The sequence below is a fragment of the Platichthys flesus genome, chromosome 5 (genome assembly GCF_949316205.1).
Source record: "Platichthys flesus chromosome 5, fPlaFle2.1, whole genome shotgun sequence".
Classification (NCBI taxonomy): Eukaryota; Metazoa; Chordata; class Actinopteri; order Pleuronectiformes; family Pleuronectidae; genus Platichthys; species Platichthys flesus.
This window is the reverse complement of record NC_084949.1, coordinates 2,061,528-2,080,131: the sequence shown is the minus strand read 5'-3', so window position 1 is coordinate 2,080,131 and position 18,604 is coordinate 2,061,528. Positions and strand designations below refer to the sequence as shown.

The 18,604-nt window shown below is 40.3% G+C and overlaps 2 protein-coding genes across 3 annotated transcripts; both read right to left on the bottom strand.

Annotated features, from left to right (window-relative positions):
• Window positions 1-25: 25 nt before the first annotated feature.
• On the bottom strand, window positions 26-13,807 carry btr01 (bloodthirsty-related gene family, member 1). Of its 2 annotated transcripts, XM_062388105.1 has the most exons (11): window positions 13,424-13,807; window positions 7,366-7,906; window positions 5,140-5,320; window positions 4,410-4,505; window positions 3,866-3,955; window positions 3,609-3,752; window positions 2,900-3,071; window positions 2,602-2,646; window positions 2,415-2,441; window positions 2,104-2,279; window positions 26-1,806 (listed from the first exon to the last, which is right to left on the bottom strand). In XM_062388105.1, the coding sequence occupies exons 2-11, from the start codon at window positions 7,887-7,889 to the stop codon at window positions 1,438-1,440; spliced, it is 1,824 nt and encodes a 607-aa protein (XP_062244089.1). In that variant the 5' UTR covers window positions 7,890-7,906; window positions 13,424-13,807; the 3' UTR covers window positions 26-1,437. The 2 variants fall into 2 exon arrangements, with proteins under 2 accessions (XP_062244089.1, XP_062244090.1); XM_062388106.1 differs by lacking the exon at window positions 13,424-13,807 and having other exon boundaries at window positions 7,366-9,578.
• A 2,100-nt stretch (window positions 13,808-15,907) lies between these two features.
• Window positions 15,908-18,554, bottom strand: LOC133953646 (matrin-3-like). The gene is made up of 6 exons (XM_062387675.1): window positions 18,039-18,554; window positions 17,655-17,916; window positions 17,297-17,560; window positions 16,541-16,672; window positions 16,272-16,393; window positions 15,908-16,163 (listed from the first exon to the last, which is right to left on the bottom strand). The coding sequence occupies exons 1-6, from the start codon at window positions 18,072-18,074 to the stop codon at window positions 16,104-16,106; spliced, it is 876 nt and encodes a 291-aa protein (XP_062243659.1). The 5' UTR covers window positions 18,075-18,554; the 3' UTR covers window positions 15,908-16,103.
• Window positions 18,555-18,604: the final 50 nt, after the last annotated feature.

The window sequence follows — 18,604 nt, the reverse complement described above, 5'->3', positions numbered from 1 at the left end:
TATGTAAAATGAAGCATCCAACATAAACGTCTCCAATGTTTTTTTATTTATTTATTTACACACATCAGGTATTATGATCTGATGAAGTACATGTTTTGCAAGAATTCCACTGTTAAAAAGTCTTTCACAAGACAATCATTCTGTAAATGAAATCTACTAGATTTTCCTTCAATATTCTGACAACGTGAACAGCGAATGATATCCCGTTAAAGTTTAAGTTAATGTTTTAAAATAACATTTATTGTATTCAAGATACAGCAGCATAGCGACTCCTGAGAAGGAAGTTAGACATTAAGCACCTGAAAAGATTTAGCAGAAAGAGATTAGCAGCAAACTTGATCATTTTACTCACCAAGGGCTGTCAGCAATAACATCAGCTGTTGTTTTGGTTGTATTTCAATCAATTCTTTGCTTATACTGTCTTTAGCGTCTGCTTCAAGAAGTAGTGCTGAAGATATAAACTCTTGTCTATTAAACTAAACAACAGCTGAAGCAGTGACCATCACCAGCACCCACTGGTATCTACAAAACTATTTACCATTTACTTCCAGCAAGAAACCAGGCTCAGCAGTAGAGAAACAAATCTACATAGTACCTTTAATAGAGAAAGATAATTTAAGAATTTAATTAATCTGGTTAAATTACCAATAACTGACACTTTTAGTATTGGAACATGTTAAATGTTAAACAAACAGCATATTAACACATAGCATTATCAGCAATGGACATATACAACAGAAAGTAGTGCAACAAGCAAAAAGCAACAGCAGCAACTCTCCCCCATAGATTGCCTTTATAAAGGAGGCTTCTGTAAAAACAACTGACTGGTAACTTCAACCTGCAAAAAGGTAAATATAGTTTTTTCACTACGTTTGACTCATGACGTTTCCCAGAGCCTTGAACTTCTACTTGTATGCATGTGACATCATTTCATTAACCAGGGAGGACGACACACATTCAGATGTGTCAGGTCTAATCAATAAATTGTTTTTATGACTTTTAAATGAAGTGCATACTTTAAACCAGCTCAGCCAGAAATGTAGCATGAGGCTCAATGGAAGCCTTAAGAGGGCTGAAAACACTTTATGGCATATTTGATGAATTATCCTCAGCTACATTAGTATACATTTCTCACAGCACATCCCTGTTAACATGCCAACATATGCTGTGCTTTGAACCTAAATTCAGGCATTGTAGGTGGGTAATTTGAATTACAGCCAGTTTAGTCTTTCTTTGTTTCAGTGATATTGACCACTGCTGACTTCAGTCTTGAGAGTTCACATTGGCCCAAAATGAGGAACGCCCTTGTCAACATCAACAGTCTGTTCATTGCTCTATTGCCATGAAGGAATTAGGTGAAGCTTGGATTGTGTTCCAGGTGTTTGTCTGTTAAATAATTCCTCATTTGTAAAGATTTCCTTAAAATTTCGACTTATTTCATTCTGTCATTGCAACAGGGCGAATGATTAGTGGACCCTCATTTCTTCCTGACTTGTTAGTACAGGGGCTGAAGAATGGATGGATGGTGTCAGGAAAACTATCTGTGAAGGTATAGATGAGCAATCTGGCCTCCACATTGTAGAAGGACACCAGTCCCTTGTCACAGTCCACATAGATTCCAATCCGTGAAGGTCTGGGGTTGACAGTGAGGCTGGTTGAGGGTTCCGTTCGAAAGGCATAGTCGGCCCGATCCCGCAGGCTGAGGAACCAATAACCATGGGCGGGGCTTACGGTGATTTTGCCCTTCCGATTGACAGACCGGCTTGCCACTCCCAGGTCCCAGTCTGTCTTTCCTCCAACCTCCACCTGGAAGAGGGCAGTGTCAGTTCATTGCAACGAGTGAATGAGTCTCCAGAGTGCGGTATGCCAATGACTGAAACTACAATAATAATACCTGACAATCATTTAGCAAATTTAAATTGCTTCATTTCATTGCATTCCAGGCAGTTACCAACACTTTGAATGGCTGAAATACAAATACAGTGTCAGAGATTTTAATCAGTTTTTAATCAGCTTGAGCTCAGGTTGTTCACACATCACGTAAAATGCCACAAGCCTGTGTTTTTCTTGAAGAATAGTGATTGTAAAATGTGTCCCACCAACCTCCCAGTAATGTCGTCCTGAGCTGAAGCCCTGGCGGGCCAGCAAACACACCACCCGGTCGAAGCGCTCAGGATAGTCCAGAACCGGCTGATGGCGGTCACCACAGTGCACCTGCTTTCCATCTACTGAGATGATGAGACGTGGATGGGCTGTGTTTTGGTCTAAAGTGATGTCAGCTTACAGATGGAGAAAGAGGGATGGTTGGTGGTGAAACTAATGGATGGTGGAATGTCAAAGTAAGACTTAAGTATAAAAACAAACAAAAAATCATTTGAAAATGTCAGAGAGCAAACATGTTTTTAAACTCTTACCTGCATATTCCTGAACCCTCCTTATCTCTGTGGAGAAAAGATTATATATTTATACTCTACTATTAACATATCATATTAATATGTTTGCAATGTTTGTTGGTCATTGACTTTAACAGGATCAAAAACACTTGACATAAACAATATTCCTATCAGATGCTAATCAACAAGTTCATGACAACAATCCTACTTGGATTTGGTCTGGGCACAGATTGGTCCAAAGAAAATCGCTGGCCTGTTAGTAAGAGAAAAGAAGAGACTTTTTTGATCATGTTCATTATCAGTGAACATGTGATCATCAGAGACATATTATTGCTCCTTCATTAAAAATTTTAAATAAAGTCCTGTGTGACAGTAATAGAAATCAAGTAATGATGCAAATTTGGTTCTTTGGTAGAATATTCATGTTTGCCTTTGGGTCTTAAAATCATAGGTTTTTTTAAATTGTAGAATGTTTCCCTAAACGTCAGCATCTTAACTCAACTAACCAGTTTCTCTCTGGGTCTGAATGAAGACTTCTGGCAGTTTGCGCATCTCCTCCTGAAAGTGTTCCATCGTTAGACTGAGGTTCCGTAGAATCAGACCTGAGGTCAGCTCAGGCGACACAGAGACACTGGACCAGTCCTTAGCTGGAGGGGGGTTGGACAGGCCAGTGAATGTCTGCAGAGAGGAAAAAGAACAGGCCTCGTAAACAGACTTTAAGAAGTTTCAGGCGTGTGATGGCTCGGTCGTTCAGGTCTGTGATTTGAGAGGTGGTGTGTGTATGATGCCGGTGAGTTTGTTTTTGTTGGTGACAGAGATCATTTTGTAGAAAGTGGTGGGGCAGTACATCAGGATGGGTTGGACTATTCTTTTGTAGAGAAGCAAGAGGAGGTGGGGGCGAAGGACAGTGCTCTGAGTTTACAGATGATATGTCGTTTTTGCTGTGATCGGTTATGAACGGAAGTGACGCACTACTGTTTTTTATCAATACTGAGTCCGAGGTATTTTAACCTGTTCTACTGTTCTGTCATGAATGGAGGTTGGGTTTAGTCCAGTGTGTGGTGTGTGTGTGATGTGCCAATGACTAGTTCCTTTGTCAAACAGTCGCCCAGAAGCCCAAAGTGGAATCATTAGTGGAAGTTCTAGTGAAATCAATTTTTCACTTATTCATGTTTTCTTTATTTGTTGAATATTTGTTCATCCATTAGTCCATACCATTAGAAAGTCGATGTAGTCTTCAGATATAGCTAGCTGGCTCAGTGCTGTGCTCCTTCTCTTCAGCTCAGCGATCTCCTCCTCAAGCTCTCGCACCAGACTCTGAGCTCTATGCTCGGCCGCTCGATGACTCATCTGTATCACCTGAGGTTAATGGGAACAAGTTTGCCATCACTGCTAAATTCATACTCCACTGACTTTCACTACAATGGTAACAGAAAAAAGATATCTTCATCCATCCTGTACATGTTATGTACCTCCAGGACTTCAGCTTGGCAGCGCTCCACACAGGAGATCACTTTGGAGAACACACACACAGCCCCATCGGTCTCTCTCTCAGCAGCAGCCTGAGGAGCAGACAATCAATAAGTGTATATACTGTATGTTCATATTGTGTTTAGAGGCACAGACTGGACGTTTGTCAAGTTAAAAAAGATCTATGCACTCCTGAACAAAGTGGGGTGCAGGCTGGATCATATGGTACTGACAAAGAGTTGGGATTTAAGTGAACTGTTATCAGAAGACCAGGAATCAACTGCCCTCACAAGCAAGTGTGTGGCAGCTTTGTTTCAAAAGTTAATAGAAACAAAAGGGATGCCACCAGTATAATCTTAAATGCAACACGTCAGCCTTGCAGTAAATGTTGCTCTCGTCACTTAAAAGCAGTCTGGATCAGGATAACCTTTAGACTCCTCTAACTTTTAAATGTGTCGCATATAGTGAGTCGTTTATTAGTTGTCAGGGCAGTCAGTCTGGTTAGTCCGTGTCTGTCGACTGAGCTACTGAGCTACTGAAACTCACCTGCATCTCTCGCAAGGAGCTCTGTACTTCCTCCAGTTTCCTCTCTCTCTCGCAGATCAGATCCTTCAGCTCCCCCTCTTCAACTCCTAACTGTGCCTGGAGAAGATGGAGAACACAACCTTATTATGTCATAACTAGTAACCACCACAAGCCTGATCCTGACCATGAAGTCGTCTCTAAATCCCACACATGCTTTTACAGATTATAATCTCCATGGCATGAAAAGAAAGTGTAAGATTGACAGCACACTAAATATGTTAAATCAATGGTAGGGGTCATAGATCCCCCTTAGGGGGTCACAAGATACCAACAAGCCGGCTTCCTGAGATGATTTCTAGAAATCCAATAAAGTAAAAAAAATATAGGAAACACTATTTGTAGATATGATCGGTACAAAATAGTTGTTAAGCAACAGCTACAGCAGGTCAGTTTAGAGCAGCACAGGAAACACTGACATATGTGTCCATGTGGCTCAAGCTCAATATCCTCTGTTTGATACGACCACCTTCGGGAAAAATAGGGGTAGCAAGTCTATGGTATGGTTATTTTCGTGGGTGTCTGAGAAGGTTGGGAACCAGTGATTTACATGAAGCTTTTTTCTGATTTTAGATTACACAAGGGCACAAATTTGTATAGCTCTTATGCTGCACAATCGATATGTACACCTCCCCAACCCTGATATCTGCTGGGTATAGAATTGACATGTGATCACACACACACAAACACAAACCTTCTTGATGTGCCACTCCCTCTTGGCCGGGCGGATGGTGTGTCCTCTGTGCTCTGCTGCCTCCGCACACATGTTGCACACACACACGTTGTCAGTGCGACAGAAGAACTCGAGAGCTCTCAGGTGGAGGGGACACAGAGGCAGACTGGGCGAGGAATCAATTGGACCGCTCAGAGTGTACCTGTCATAACGGTTAAATACAGCCATATTGAATTAGTAAATTGAACACGCCTTTTAGTACATGTAAGAACATGTAAGCCATTACGGTGCAAGTTTAAGATTTGGGTGAAGAGCTGGCAATATATATATATATATTTATATCTATGAATATATCTTTATATAGTAATAACATATAATTTAAAAAAAGAAATGCCAGAAATGTCTGATTCCAGCTGATCGAATCAATTTGATAATTTATTTGAAATGATATTGAAAGAACTATGTTTAGGTTTGGAACTGTTGGATGGACAAAATACTGAGTTTTTAAAAGCTATTAGCCCAAAAACTAAAGAATGCTTAATAGGGAGGGGCCACAAGTCAACCACCCAATGACAGTCCTAGAACTTTTTCAGGTTTATTTTACAGGGGAAACTGCGTAGATGCATTTAATAAAAAAAATACATATACTGAGAATGTACCAAAATGTACAGAATCACCGAAAAGGGCTAAGAGGTAGTTTGTCAGTCTGTCCCTTTTGCAGCCAGTGTTTGGGATTATATATCCAATTAGACTCATGCTGTTTGAGCAGTTTGTCGTGGTCCCCTCCTCTAGGGGGAAGGGGGACCAGTTCAATGCCACAGAAACACAATGAGGAAATGTCAAGATGAGCATCAAGAAAATGCTTATTGGGCTTTATTTTGTGTATGTGAGGATTCACAAGCGATAACGTCATTGATGGAAATTACCTTGCCTGTATGTGGCTTGTAAAAGAGATGAGTTTTCATGATGTTATTGCACTATGTGCAACTTCCACAGCAGTAGTTGCCATTGGGAAGAGGGTGCAAACGTGTCTAAGTTGACTGGATTTCCTATTGTTTCATAACTGAGAATTTCTTTAGTTTTTTAGCAGCCATTTTAAGTCATCAGATCTTATTGTAACGGACTGGGTTTATGTTTATGTGCGGTTTTTACGTTGTGCAGTAAAACTCTGTTTAAGGAGTCTTCTGATATCCTGGGGTCAGTGAAGAGGCAGGGGTGGGACATGTGATTGTTTGGACCAATAGGATGGGGTTGTTTGGGGAAGACAGTCTCTTATTGGCTGGTTTTGTTGGGGATCGGGAGTCAATGAGGAAGTGAAGGGGTTGTTGACATAGATATATATATATAAAGGCTAGATGTCTCATCCGCGTTTCCGGTCAACGGAGTCGAACGTCCGCACATGGCGGCCATCTTGCCACAGGCAGCTCGCCAACCCATAACATTGTGTTGGTAGTGTTACATGTACTTTTTAAATATAAATAAAAATTGTATATTGTAAAGGGAAATCGAACCATTTAAAAATCGGTTGAGAATTTAGCAAGTTATGGTTATTTAAAAAGTACGTACCACTACAACACAATGTTATGGATGGGCGAGCTGCCTGTGGCAAAATGGCCGCCATGTGCGGACGTTCGATTCCGTTGGCCGAGACATCTAGACTTTATATATATCTATGGTTGTTGATGTGTGCGAGTGAAGCGAGAAGTGCACATGTTCGTGTAAATGTTAATAAAAGTTCTTAAACGATGAAGTTCATTGTCCTCTGTAAGCGAGGACGCTACAGTATCTTCCTAAGTTCATTGTCCTCTGTAAGCGAGGACGCTACAGTATCTTCCTAAGCGCCAGCAACAGAGTGTTTGTGTTAGTGTCCTTCCGATAGAGTGTTGTAATACTTGAGCCATCGTTTTGAATGACCCACATCTCTAATGAATACACTTTTTCTTTAAATACAGAAGATGTCATGTATGTCTCTGGCATTTCATGATCTTAGACAAATGTGTGTACGGTATTAGCCCGAAACTCGGAAACTGCTTTTATTTAATAATCCTAAACTAAATAATTGATTGAGAAAATAATCTACAGAGTAATTGATCATGGAAATGATCACCTGAAGCTCAACTCTGAATTAAAACTGTTATAGTAATTCTATGCGTGAGTATATGTGGTTTCATCGAAACAAAAGAACTTTGCCAAAAATGAAACCAACCACCAAAAAAATGAATGTAATTAAACTGACATTTTCTGTACCTGCGGAGAGATAAATAGGGTGGAGGTGAGTCAAGCTCCTCTGTGCTCTGAGCCCTGATGGCCATTTGAGAGGTGACTCTGTTGGGGTTCTGGTCGTGAAGGTCACTGGGATGGGTCGGCAGCTGTTGGAAACGGGTCATCATCTCAGCAATGATGCCCTCTGGCATCTCTCCTGACCTTGTGGCCGGGAGATGATGATGGTTAGGATGCGAGTGGGTGTCCTCCACTCCTTCTCTGCCTCGTTCAGCCATTCCAGAATTGGCAATCTCCTTGAATCGTTCAGTGATTTCCTTCAGGGTTCGGTTGATCTGAAGCTCCGGGCGCTTGCGGAAGGACTCTTTACATAGTGGACACTGGTAGATCTTTGCAGCTCCTCGCACCGATGCCACTCCTGCCCAGTAAAAGGAGATGCATGCCTGGCAGAAGCTGTGACCACATGGTGTTGATACAGGGTTATTGAACACCTCCAGACAGATGGAGCAGGTGAACTGGTCTTCAGACAGGAATGCTGCAGGCAGCTCCATAACCACCCGCTGCTACACTGGATATTGTAGGAAATAAGAGATGCAGGTTATATACAACCATTAAGATAGATAGTTTTGAGAACTATTGATTTTTGTAATATGCTAATTTTAGAAGAAGACTGTTGAAGGGAGATTTTGGTTCTACTTTTTCCACTTCACAAGGTAGTGTTATCCAGCAAAACAAGACGAGATTAACATGAATTGTCTTAGTATCTAATAGATCTACAAACTGGACTTTATCTTTATATTTCACCTGAACACAAAACCAACCCTATAGAAACACAGCAACATATATAGTGTCATGAGTCTGAGGACAGATATTTTGTCTGTTTCATATCTCTGTGTAGATGACATGATGAGGCACAGAGCTGTGATCCAGATGATAAAGAGTACATTTGGTGTTTAGAAGTTTCACTGAGAAGTTTCATGCCTCAGTTGTTTGGAGTTCAGAGATGTCCTCGGGCCTCAGAGCTGCTAAACATTGTTGCTTTATCACTTTGACAGTACAAGCCATGCCCATGCATGCCACTGGCTAACAAGCTAGCTTTAGAAAAACTGGAGATGACTGGTGAAGTTTTGAATGAATTTTTTATCAATCCTTTGAACCCAGGGCCGTCTTTAGAACATATTCCTAATCTTTACTTTGAACTTTAGGCCAAACCTGAACCTAAAGCTAATACTGCCTCTAACAAGATCCATGAAACCACTCTGCAGTGCTGTAAGTAACACCGTACTCCTGTGAGTCTGTATGTGTGTACCTCATGCAGTCACACACATGCGGGTGCGCACGCACACAGGGACTGAAACAAAACAAGCGGTTTCGTAAGATGTGGGAATTCAGGCTTGGTTGGAATTTTTCGACTCAGCAGGGTTACCATGCCAACCTTATCCTTTAACAGGCGAATAGGTGTCTTTCTATTTAGCAAGACTGAAACATTACAGGAATTCTCTTCTCAAAAATGTTGGCAACACCTATAAGAAACAGTTTTTAGCCCCCCTGAGGTGGAGGAAGATGGTTGGTGCATCCGTCTGTTGCTGAGTCATGGTGACACTAGATAACCGCTGTGTGTGCTAAACTCGTTTCACAACAACAGGTGCATTTGTGTGAGGCTGTAGCAACTGTTGCTGTTGCCTTATTTAATGTTAAATGGTAAATGGTTTTGTATTTATATAGCTCTTTTCTAGTCTTAATGACCACTCAAAGCACTTTACAGTACAGTTTTACATTCACCCATTCACACACATTCATACCGTGCACCTTGTTATTCTGTGGGGGGCTATTCAGGGTTCAGCATCTTGCCAAAGGACACTTTGGCATGCAGATGGGTCAGACTGGGGATCGACCTGCCGACCTTCAGTCTCGTTGCAAAATGTTTTTTCCTTTTTCATGCAGAAGTGCAGCTTGTATCACACTGAACAGATGTAATAAGAGCAACGTTCTAAAAGTTTGACTATGTGAAACATTTCCCCATTGGCCACTTTCAAAACCTTTAGTTATTTAGTTGTACGCGTCACGTCAGTTTTTGAGATGTGGCCGCTGATCCTGGATTATGATTACAAATAGATTGCTTAGATATACAACATTCTTGACAATTCCTCCACTTCTGTCCCTTAGTTATGGCTCTCGCTGATATTTCTACCTAGATTTTTTTCTTTGGTAGTTTGTCCTCTGTCTTGTTGGGGGGTTAAGGGCAGATGATGTCGCACCTTTTTAAGCCCTTGCTTAATTACAATATCAGTGATTTTATTTATTCCTCATTAAGAAATTTGTACCTCATTAACAATCTGTTTGTAAGTTAATAAACCTTGCATTATATTTAAAAAGTGGAACTATAATCCAGGTCATCACAATCTGGGAGTGGTAGCAATTAATATTTAATTTGAATTTTTATTGTAGCATCTTCTTGTCCATCTCCAAATGCCTGCAACTCAATAGTCTTATTCATGGACTCATTCTGTACACTAAAGGAAATTTGAATTATTTAATGTTAATTTGACCACACCATCAAATGTTTGTTGGTCGATCATAAAAAATTATACATATTTCAAAACTATGGGCAGCGTTCAGGATCAGAAATATATATATATGAAATATACAGCACACCATGTGCATGAAAGGAACAAATTCAGTCTGTCTGAAATATCTCACACACATTACAAAATTCAAATAAAGACAGAAGGCACTAGAATGAAAATTTCCTGTAGAAAATGGGGTCTTATTGTCAGCAGCACACTACTTGTAGTCACTGATGCTGGCAGCTGCAGAAATTGCATGATTAATTAAATTAAATACAAAATTATAACAGTGTCCATCTCTGTATTTTTTTTTTGTCCACTATCTGCTAAGGCAAACTCAGAACAAAGGGTGAAGAAATGCAATTTTGTGGGTCGCTCACTAATTGGAAGTCAAGGTTTGATTCCCACAACGTCCAGTCTGCAGTGCAAGATCCTGAAGTCCAACTTGCCCCTGATGGTTGTGCCATTCGTGTTTGAGTGGGAAGTGCAAGTGACAGAGAGGACCTAAGTACTGTATTGTGTAAGTGTGTTTGTGAACGGGAGACTGTGACTTGTGGGGTGAAGCACTTAAATGTTCTCAGTCTGTGCACTTGAGAGTTTGGATTGCAGTTGCATGAAGCAGGAGTAACAGCAAATCAGTCTTGTGAGTGTGTGAGTCCTGAAAAAGAAAGGGGTGAAAAACAATACAGTTTTGGGTCATATAAACATGGAACGCACATGGTTTGGTGAAGCTCATATGAAAGATGAAGGATTAGAGACTCAAAAGTATGTACAGTAAAAAAATCACCCACTGAATATATCGACACTATAAATTATACCATGGTTGCCAAGATATTAGCCATTCCATTTTGCAATATTAGTTATCTAATTTTGGGACACTATTGTTACCAGATGTCAGCGTAACACATTGAAACATGGGGAAGCTGTCCACTAAATTTCAGTCTTTGTAGTTTTTGAGATATCCATAAGATTTGTTTCATCATGATTTCAAGGCAACAATCCCACTGTTACGTTGTTTGTGTCCTCTCCAGTTTTCTCCCACAGTCCACACACATGCTATGTTATGTTATTTAGTGACTCTGAGGCATGCATTAAAACGTTTGTTTACACATCTCAATTCACACCTTGTGATTAAATCTCACCTCCCCACTCTCTATCCACATAATCATTTCTGTTCACGAGGAAAAGTTTGACAGAAAAGTGTGAAAATATTCCGGGATCATAATGAGACTGTAGTGGATGAGAGGACGTCAACTGAGTTGGTTATCCTTCAATGTGGCACAGGACACATTCACGTTCACACCAGGTTCACACAGGTGAAAGAATGAGACCACATGCGTCCTAGAGCAACTGTGAGTGTGATCAAATCTCTGTGTGGACCCCCATTGATGGGACCTGACACGATCACAATAGGACAGCCCTGAGCTCATCGGTCCCCACCTGGCATTAAACAACACACACAAACTAACACACACATGCACACGCACACACACGCACATGCACACACGCACACACAACTGCAAAACAGGTCGAGCCTGTTTTTCATTCACTGCTGCCATAGCTAAAGTGGGGAGCAAATGACCTGAGCATAGTGTTCATAGCTGGAATAGAAAAGAAATGAGACAGTGTTTATTGATTGTTTCTGATAGAACAGAGAAGGGTACAGTGAGTAGAGAGAGGATTCAGACCCAATTAATTTGTACACACTTCTCTTAAAGAGTATTGACATGAAAGTCTTCATGACGGTTGGAGTTGGTATGTGATAGCTCCAAATACCTGATTAATTATTCGCAACGATTAGCCAATTAAGTGCAATAATTACTTGGTGAGTGGTTTGAATGATGTGAAACACATCATTGTATCGGCTCAGTAGACTTATATTGGAAATGTTATCTGCTGCTCCTCAGTTTGTAACATGGGTTAGCAGTCAATTAACTGCAGGAGCCCTTTTCCTTTTGTTCTCATTGTTCTTTCTTTCAAAACTTTACTTCCTGTTCCTGCTGGGAAAAAGAGAGAAGCTCTGACCAGGTGGGTGGCAAATTCCACAAACTTCTAAGACATCCAAATGTACATTCATTGAGCTCAGGGCTGGGCTGTTTAATTTACATTTTCACAATTATCTTAAAAACTAAGAGAAAATTATTTTAATGATTTTATTTCCTGATTTCATCAGCATCTGCTCCAGTTGCCTTCTCTGTAGTCTGAGACCATTCATGCAATTCTCCCAAAATCAACATTTTGTAGAGATAATGCTGACAGACAATGCTCCTGCACATTTTTTCACCACATTGTCTTGGTGGTGAATGACAAACTATTGTCGATCCAGTAATTAATCACTAGGTATTTTTCAAAATGTTCAAAACTTATTCTCAAGAATTGTTAAAATTACAGACTCTGTTTATAGAAATAAAATCTTTCAAGATCAAACTTCACCAAATTAGCTGGCCATACATGGGGATGATGTGCGATTTGGTTCACATTTTATCACCATTATTTTTGACAATTGTCACAGTTTTAAGTTTAAATGTAATAAACATGTGATGTCGTTGTAACAAGTCTGAGATGTGAGTGACGCACCTTCTCTAGGGGAACAATGTTTACAAGTTCAAATCATGAGGAAGGTGAGTCCGCTGTCTGTATATTTGGTATCCTGTTGCTTGGACCCTTATTGCTGCAGCTTGATGCTACTTAAACATGTTACTCTTTGTTTTCATGTTTAATATGTGGTTCGGGAATTTACAGGGTCATGTTGACATGATAACTCATGAGTACACAGTAATCACTACTACCCCCCCAGATAACATACAGAGGTGAGCTATTTCAGGCACTTCTGGTCCGAAATAGATAAGAGTTGACATGCAGTATTGCTTTGGCTTACTTGTGGCCCAGGTCTGGCAAAAAAGAGAGGACCAATCAAGTACGCGTAGTATCAGGGCCAGATGTTAGATGTGGACAAAATCTGGGCCGAAACAGTTTTGCTTTGTGGGATGTTATTAGTACTCAAAGCTTGAACCATTCATCTTCCTCCATTTTGATCTCTACTTTACAAGTTTTGTGAATGCATCTAGCACAGTTGTTATGACTATCATATTGACTGACACAGTCTGTCCACAGACGAACGCCTGTGTCGTAATAAGCAGTTACATAGTCGAGAGTGAGCCATTAAAGGGCTTTTCACACTCTGGTACACTATTCACAGCAGCATATCTGATAGGGATATCAGTGTGCAACAGGCACTTAAACACTTAACAATACTGTTCTTTAAAAGCAGTTATTTTCTTATGAGGAACGAAACACTTTCAGTATCAGCATTAATAAACATTTACAACAGTCTATTAACTCACACTTGGTGAAAAGAGATAATTAGTGGTTATGGAAAATACATGAAGGTTTAGACCATTAGCTTGAACCAGGTACTACCCAGATTCTGCACTATTGCATTAAATGGTAAAAGATAACATGAAACAAACAGCTTCCTGATGAATGAAATAAGTTTAGTGTAGTTAAACACGTCTTACCTGTTGAGAGGACTGAAGAGATTTCGCAGTAGTGATTATTTAGTCAGGAGGTAAAGACACAAACACGAGACGTCAGTGTTAACAGTCACTCTCATTCTCAACAGTCTGTTTCCTTCCTTCCCCGTGTCACAGTGCTGTTGACCCCTCCCTCCTAACCCCCCCAGCCTTCAAATTCATCCAATCCAACCAGCTCGACAGGTGCAGCTGTACAGGTGCTAAGCTTTGTTTTTTTTAAACAATCTCTCTCACTCAGTCTTTATCTCTCGGGCAAACTGACTCACAGCCTAAATGAATACCAACATTTGAATCTTGTATAAGTCAATAATTAATTACAAAAAAGCAGTCAGCAATAATAAAACGTCTTTGAAGAAACATGATTTTATGTCTGCATCCGGAATCAGTAGCAAATAAACTGCTTCTTGCACTGGCAAAACCAGGGTAGCTAAAAACATTTTTTTAAAGGGAAAAATAAGTTTCCTTCTTTAGAACATCAATCATCCCTCCACTGGACACTGAGCTCTCAGATATTCCATTGAATCCAGTCATCAGTGGCAAACTTCTGAACCACTCCGAGACAACCTACACCACTTCTCTCACTCTGCCCTCTAGCTGACAAGCAAGTCTACACATGTGCACTGGACCCCATTCTCACCAAACTCTTCAAGCTATATCTCCCACCATTGTACCAGCAATCACGCATGACAACTTCTATACATCTTTTAAATGGGCCCAGGAAACACCTGCCCAGAAAGCCTTTCCCTAACCAAGGTCAAATTGACAATTAACAAATGGTTTCCTCACTTCTCTTCCTATCAAGGGGGCATAAGGATTCACAGGATTCCTCTCATGAACACTCTCCTTAATCCATATCAGTTGGGCTTTAACAGAGAACACTTCACTTAAACATCTCTTCTGCCTCAAGACAGCAGGAGCAGCTACTTAATCATTTATGAACGCACACTTCTTCATTGCCTGTGTTCCTTGAAGAAATGGCATCTTGTTGTCCCATCCCTACACACAAGCCGTCACAGACCAGACTGTTGTGGTCGAGGGTTGCTCGGAATGAGCGTCCATCTTTCTTTCTTCAAGAACCTTTAGAACACTCTTCTTCTGGCAGTCGGCTGATCTGCTTTTTGGCTTATTGGATAGATTTGGATATCAGATCTACTTCTCTATCCTGGTTATAAATGTCCACATCCAGATATAAAAAAGATCTGGTGCGGAATCAATAATAAGAGCATACTGTTGCGGCATACCTGATTGGAATATGGTGGTTTGCACTGTTCAAATCCCACCTTGGTTAGAGCCCTACTGAGCAGTTTGCATGTTCTCCATGTCTTTGTGGGTTTTCTTCAGGAACTCAATATTCGTTCTACAGTCATTGGGGCTCAGTTTATTGGACTCTAAAATGTCTGTAGGTGTAAAGATGAATGTTGTATATCTGTTATGAAAACCTTTTTTAGTTAATGAAAAATAGTTTGCAATTAATAATTAAGTAGTTACACCTTAGTGGGAATCTAATTCCAGCTATTAAACCAAATACAAATTGAGGTAAAGTAGTCCAAATTTCCATTAAAGTCAATTTACAATTTTTTAAGTTTAGATTACTGCTCAAAACTAGTACAATTTCCACTATTTATTTTTATGATCCACATAATATATTTGAATAAATATGGATATTCCTTCAGCTTCAGACAGAAGAAAGTTATCATTCATTTAAAACTCTATCAACAAAAACATCTTTATATATAATCACTGGACACTAGATAATATTCAATGTAATGACAATGAGACAAGGTTTGGGGATATCATTTTCATTTCCTGTAAATTTGCCCTAACCCGGAAGTTAAGCACGGACCTAAAAATGTGAATGACATTTAGAAGTACTGTCTCCAAGATTCTCAGAAAATGTGAATAACCGGGGGCAGCTGCGGATGAGGGTTAGAGTGGTCGTCCCCCAGTAGGTTGGTGGTTCAATCCTCAGTCTTCCCCATTTGCATGCCAGTGTCCTGAGGCAAGATACTGAACCCTTAAAAAGGTCCCTAATAGATATTGAATGTTTTAATTGTAAGTAAGCTTAGGATAAAAGTGTCAAATGTCATGTAATGTAATGTAATGGTCCCAGCTCAGAGGAGCATATACTGCCACCTTTTGGTAAAACAGACATCCTGCAAACTGTTGTGATAATTCCCGTCTTCCAGACAAACCAGTTTTAATTGGATATAAACTAATGCAGTGTCCATCAAGCTGCAGTGTGAACTCTGATGGGGTCCACACTAGATTCATTATCTTTGTTTATCTAAACCCAAATGCACACACCTACCAAGTTTGAAGTCAAGTGAGCAGTTATGGAGAAAATCAATGTAGTGATTAACAGTTTCCTCCACGTTAGTTGGACATGTTTGTCCTGTTAGTGATTTTATCAATTCTAATGCATATAGGTAAAGTTATTTTGTCCCCCATTCTAAAAAAAACAACACGTGATTAAGTCAAGACATTTTACTGTGCACAATTCAAACTGGCAACTTCTCTTCCACTGTACAGTTTTAACCATTTCTTTTAATTGCATAAGAAAAGCAATACATATGTTTTAAAATAGAGACAGGAAATAAGACTAGTCTAAACCAATATGAGATTCTGGACCTTTGTGTGAGAACTAAAGAGACAATACTCGCAAAATTCAGTCAGTGGTCTCAGCGCCACGGTCAGGTTTGGCAGTCTTCATGTTCTGCAAGTATTTCTAGAAGAAAAAGAAAAAGGAAATTTGAACTGAACATACAAATGTTTCTCACATCCATTACAGCAATTAAAGAGTGCAATGACATACACACACAACTGTGTTGCCTACCAATAAGTTCTCGTAGTGTTTGGCGGTTTTACAGTGGCTGATTTCAGCCTCTTTTGTTCCGCTGAAGAATCGATTGCACACCTTACAGAAGAACCCTGTCTTTGGAACCAAGAACTCCATACCTGGGAGCACACCCACCCAAACAACATGACAGTGAACTCTATTGGCTACTTACTTATATTAGATGGTAACACAGGATATATGTTAGTGTAAAAACAACTGATGGAGGGAAAAAACACAGCAGACATGGTGGGAAAAAAGTGTCATACCAACTGGGTTGCTGGGGTCAAAAGGAGGAAGGGAGCAGTTGGTGCACATGGGAGTTTTTGTCTCAGACTTCTTTACACTCTCCTTCGGATTGTGTGTTTGGTCTTGTGTGAGGTCACAACTTTCTTGCTTTGCTGTGGAGAGACAGAGACCTCTTTAAAATCTGGATCAGATGAATGAGACTCGGTTCTGCTCAACTGGTTCATACATTATTGATTATATATTCTGATTCATTGCTCAAAACCAGCGGCCCTTATTGCAATGCATGCTGACTCCAAACAGATGGAGTCAATCCAAGCACTGCATATAGCACCATGAAAAATGTCATAACATCTGCAGCTTTGTCACTACTGTACTTTTACCTGAAATATGTAATGTATAAAATAACCAGTTCAGTAGAACTTTAAAACTTACATATGAACTTCACTCATAAACAGTAATAAAATAAATTGCTTCATTTAATGAAAAACATTGGCCATCAAATCTTCATAGCAGATAAACCAGGTAGGATGCACAAAAAGACAGTATAATGTAGAACTGTATAAGGAGGACTCACTTATGACAAGGGATAATTCTGAAGTGTATCAAATACACATTATATCATACACATGTATTAGTCACAACATGAAAAGAGGAGATAAAAATGATTGTTCAGAGCATTTTATGTTTTTGATAATATCAGAAACATCTCTCTGTCTGTCCGTCATGTGTGGAATAAGCACTGCACTAGTGAAAAATAAATCAAATGAAAACTGTACCTGTCTCTGGAGCAGGAGTCCCTGTGTCTTTGTCCTCCTGACTGTGCATCTTCTCCTGTTCTTCTGATTTGTCCAGGGAGTCCTCATCAGCCTGACTGGGATTAACCCCTCTGTCTTCTTTCTTATCCTCTTCACTCTCTGCCCCTGCTGCAAGATTGTTTGAGGAGGGGTCCACAGGGGCAGCTTCAGGTGGGTTGTCTGGAGGGGAAATTGAAAGATGTTCAACCTCTGGGGCGGAGTCCCGAGTGGCAATAAGTACTTCTTCTGAAATAAATAATGACAGATAAAAGGGTTGAATTACACAAGCTGAAACCTGAGGAAAAGATATCTCAATGACTGTGTTTCATAAAATTATTACCGGATGTTGATGAGTGGGAAGTACCAGTGTCGGCTGCTTCAGGCTGACATGTTGGCGCAGGTGAATGAATGGGAGAAGAGTCCGCTTGTGAAGCTGGTAAGCTGGTGGATTTTTCTGTGGTAAGGACCTCAGCAGGTGTTGAAACAGAACTGTCTGTAGTCTCCGCTGTTAGCTCACTCACAGGTTCACACTCTGATACTTGCTCATTAGACTCCTTAGCATCCGTCATAGTTGTTTCTGTGACGACTTCCATGGGTGTGTCCTACAAACGGATAAGGACAAATACCACAAAATACTGAGATGATTACACTTGAAATAGTGATTGAACTCAGGAACACCATGTAGAGAAAAGGTTTAATGAGACATAATCCAACAAAAATGTACTTCTGGAGTGTCCTGTTGGACCTCTGTGGTTTCCATGGGAATAACTGGAGAAGGAGAGCAAAGAAGGTCGGTGACATCTCCAACCTCATCTACTGTCACAAAGTCACTCAAGTTGAACGGGAACTCCTCCTCTTCATCCACCTGACATGACGGGACAAAAAGTTAAATTTGAGGAAAACAATGAAGATATTTATGCCCTGTCACCATTCACCACTTAGCCCTACCACTTAGTTTTGTGGGTTGTCATGAAGGGGTAGTGTTGTCCCCACTACTTGCAAAGGGTATTTCATGTCTAGGGGTAGGGCCAAGGAGGAAGAATTGGGACAGTGCAATTACTCAAGTTTCAACCGTTTTAAACCAAGCAGCATCTTCTCACCGTTTTCTCTGCCTCTGTGTTGTAGTTTTTTACATTCCTGCGGGAGCCATGTTTATATCCCTCTGACCAGCAAGAGGACCTTGACAAACCTTCACCATATGCTCTTTTTCTATCTCTCCTCTCCAATTCCCTTCTTTCCTCCTCCCTTTTCTCCCTCTCTCTCCTACCTTTTTCATCCCTCTCCCTCTTA

Bases quoted from the DNA above. Each gene is read 5' to 3' on its own strand.
- btr01 (XM_062388105.1), bottom strand. From the start codon at position 7,889: ATGGAGCTGCCTGCAGCATTCCTGTCTGAAGACCAGTTCACCTGCTCC. The intron at 5,321-7,365 runs GTACAGAAAATG...CCGTTATGACAG, and splicing joins CCCTATTTATCTCTCCGCAG to GTACACTCTGAGCGGTCCAA. The intron at 4,506-5,139 runs GTTTGTGTTTGT...CATCTTCTCCAG, and splicing joins GGGAGTGGCACATCAAGAAG to GCACAGTTAGGAGTTGAAGA.
- LOC133953646 (XM_062387675.1), bottom strand. From the start codon at position 18,074: ATGGAAACCACAGAGGTCCAACAGGACACTCCAGAA. The intron at 17,561-17,654 runs GTAATAATTTTA...TATTTATTTCAG, and splicing joins TTCCCACTCATCAACATCCG to AAGAAGTACTTATTGCCACT. The intron at 16,164-16,271 runs GTAGGCAACACA...TTTTTCTTCTAG, and splicing joins AACACTACGAGAACTTATTG to AAATACTTGCAGAACATGAA.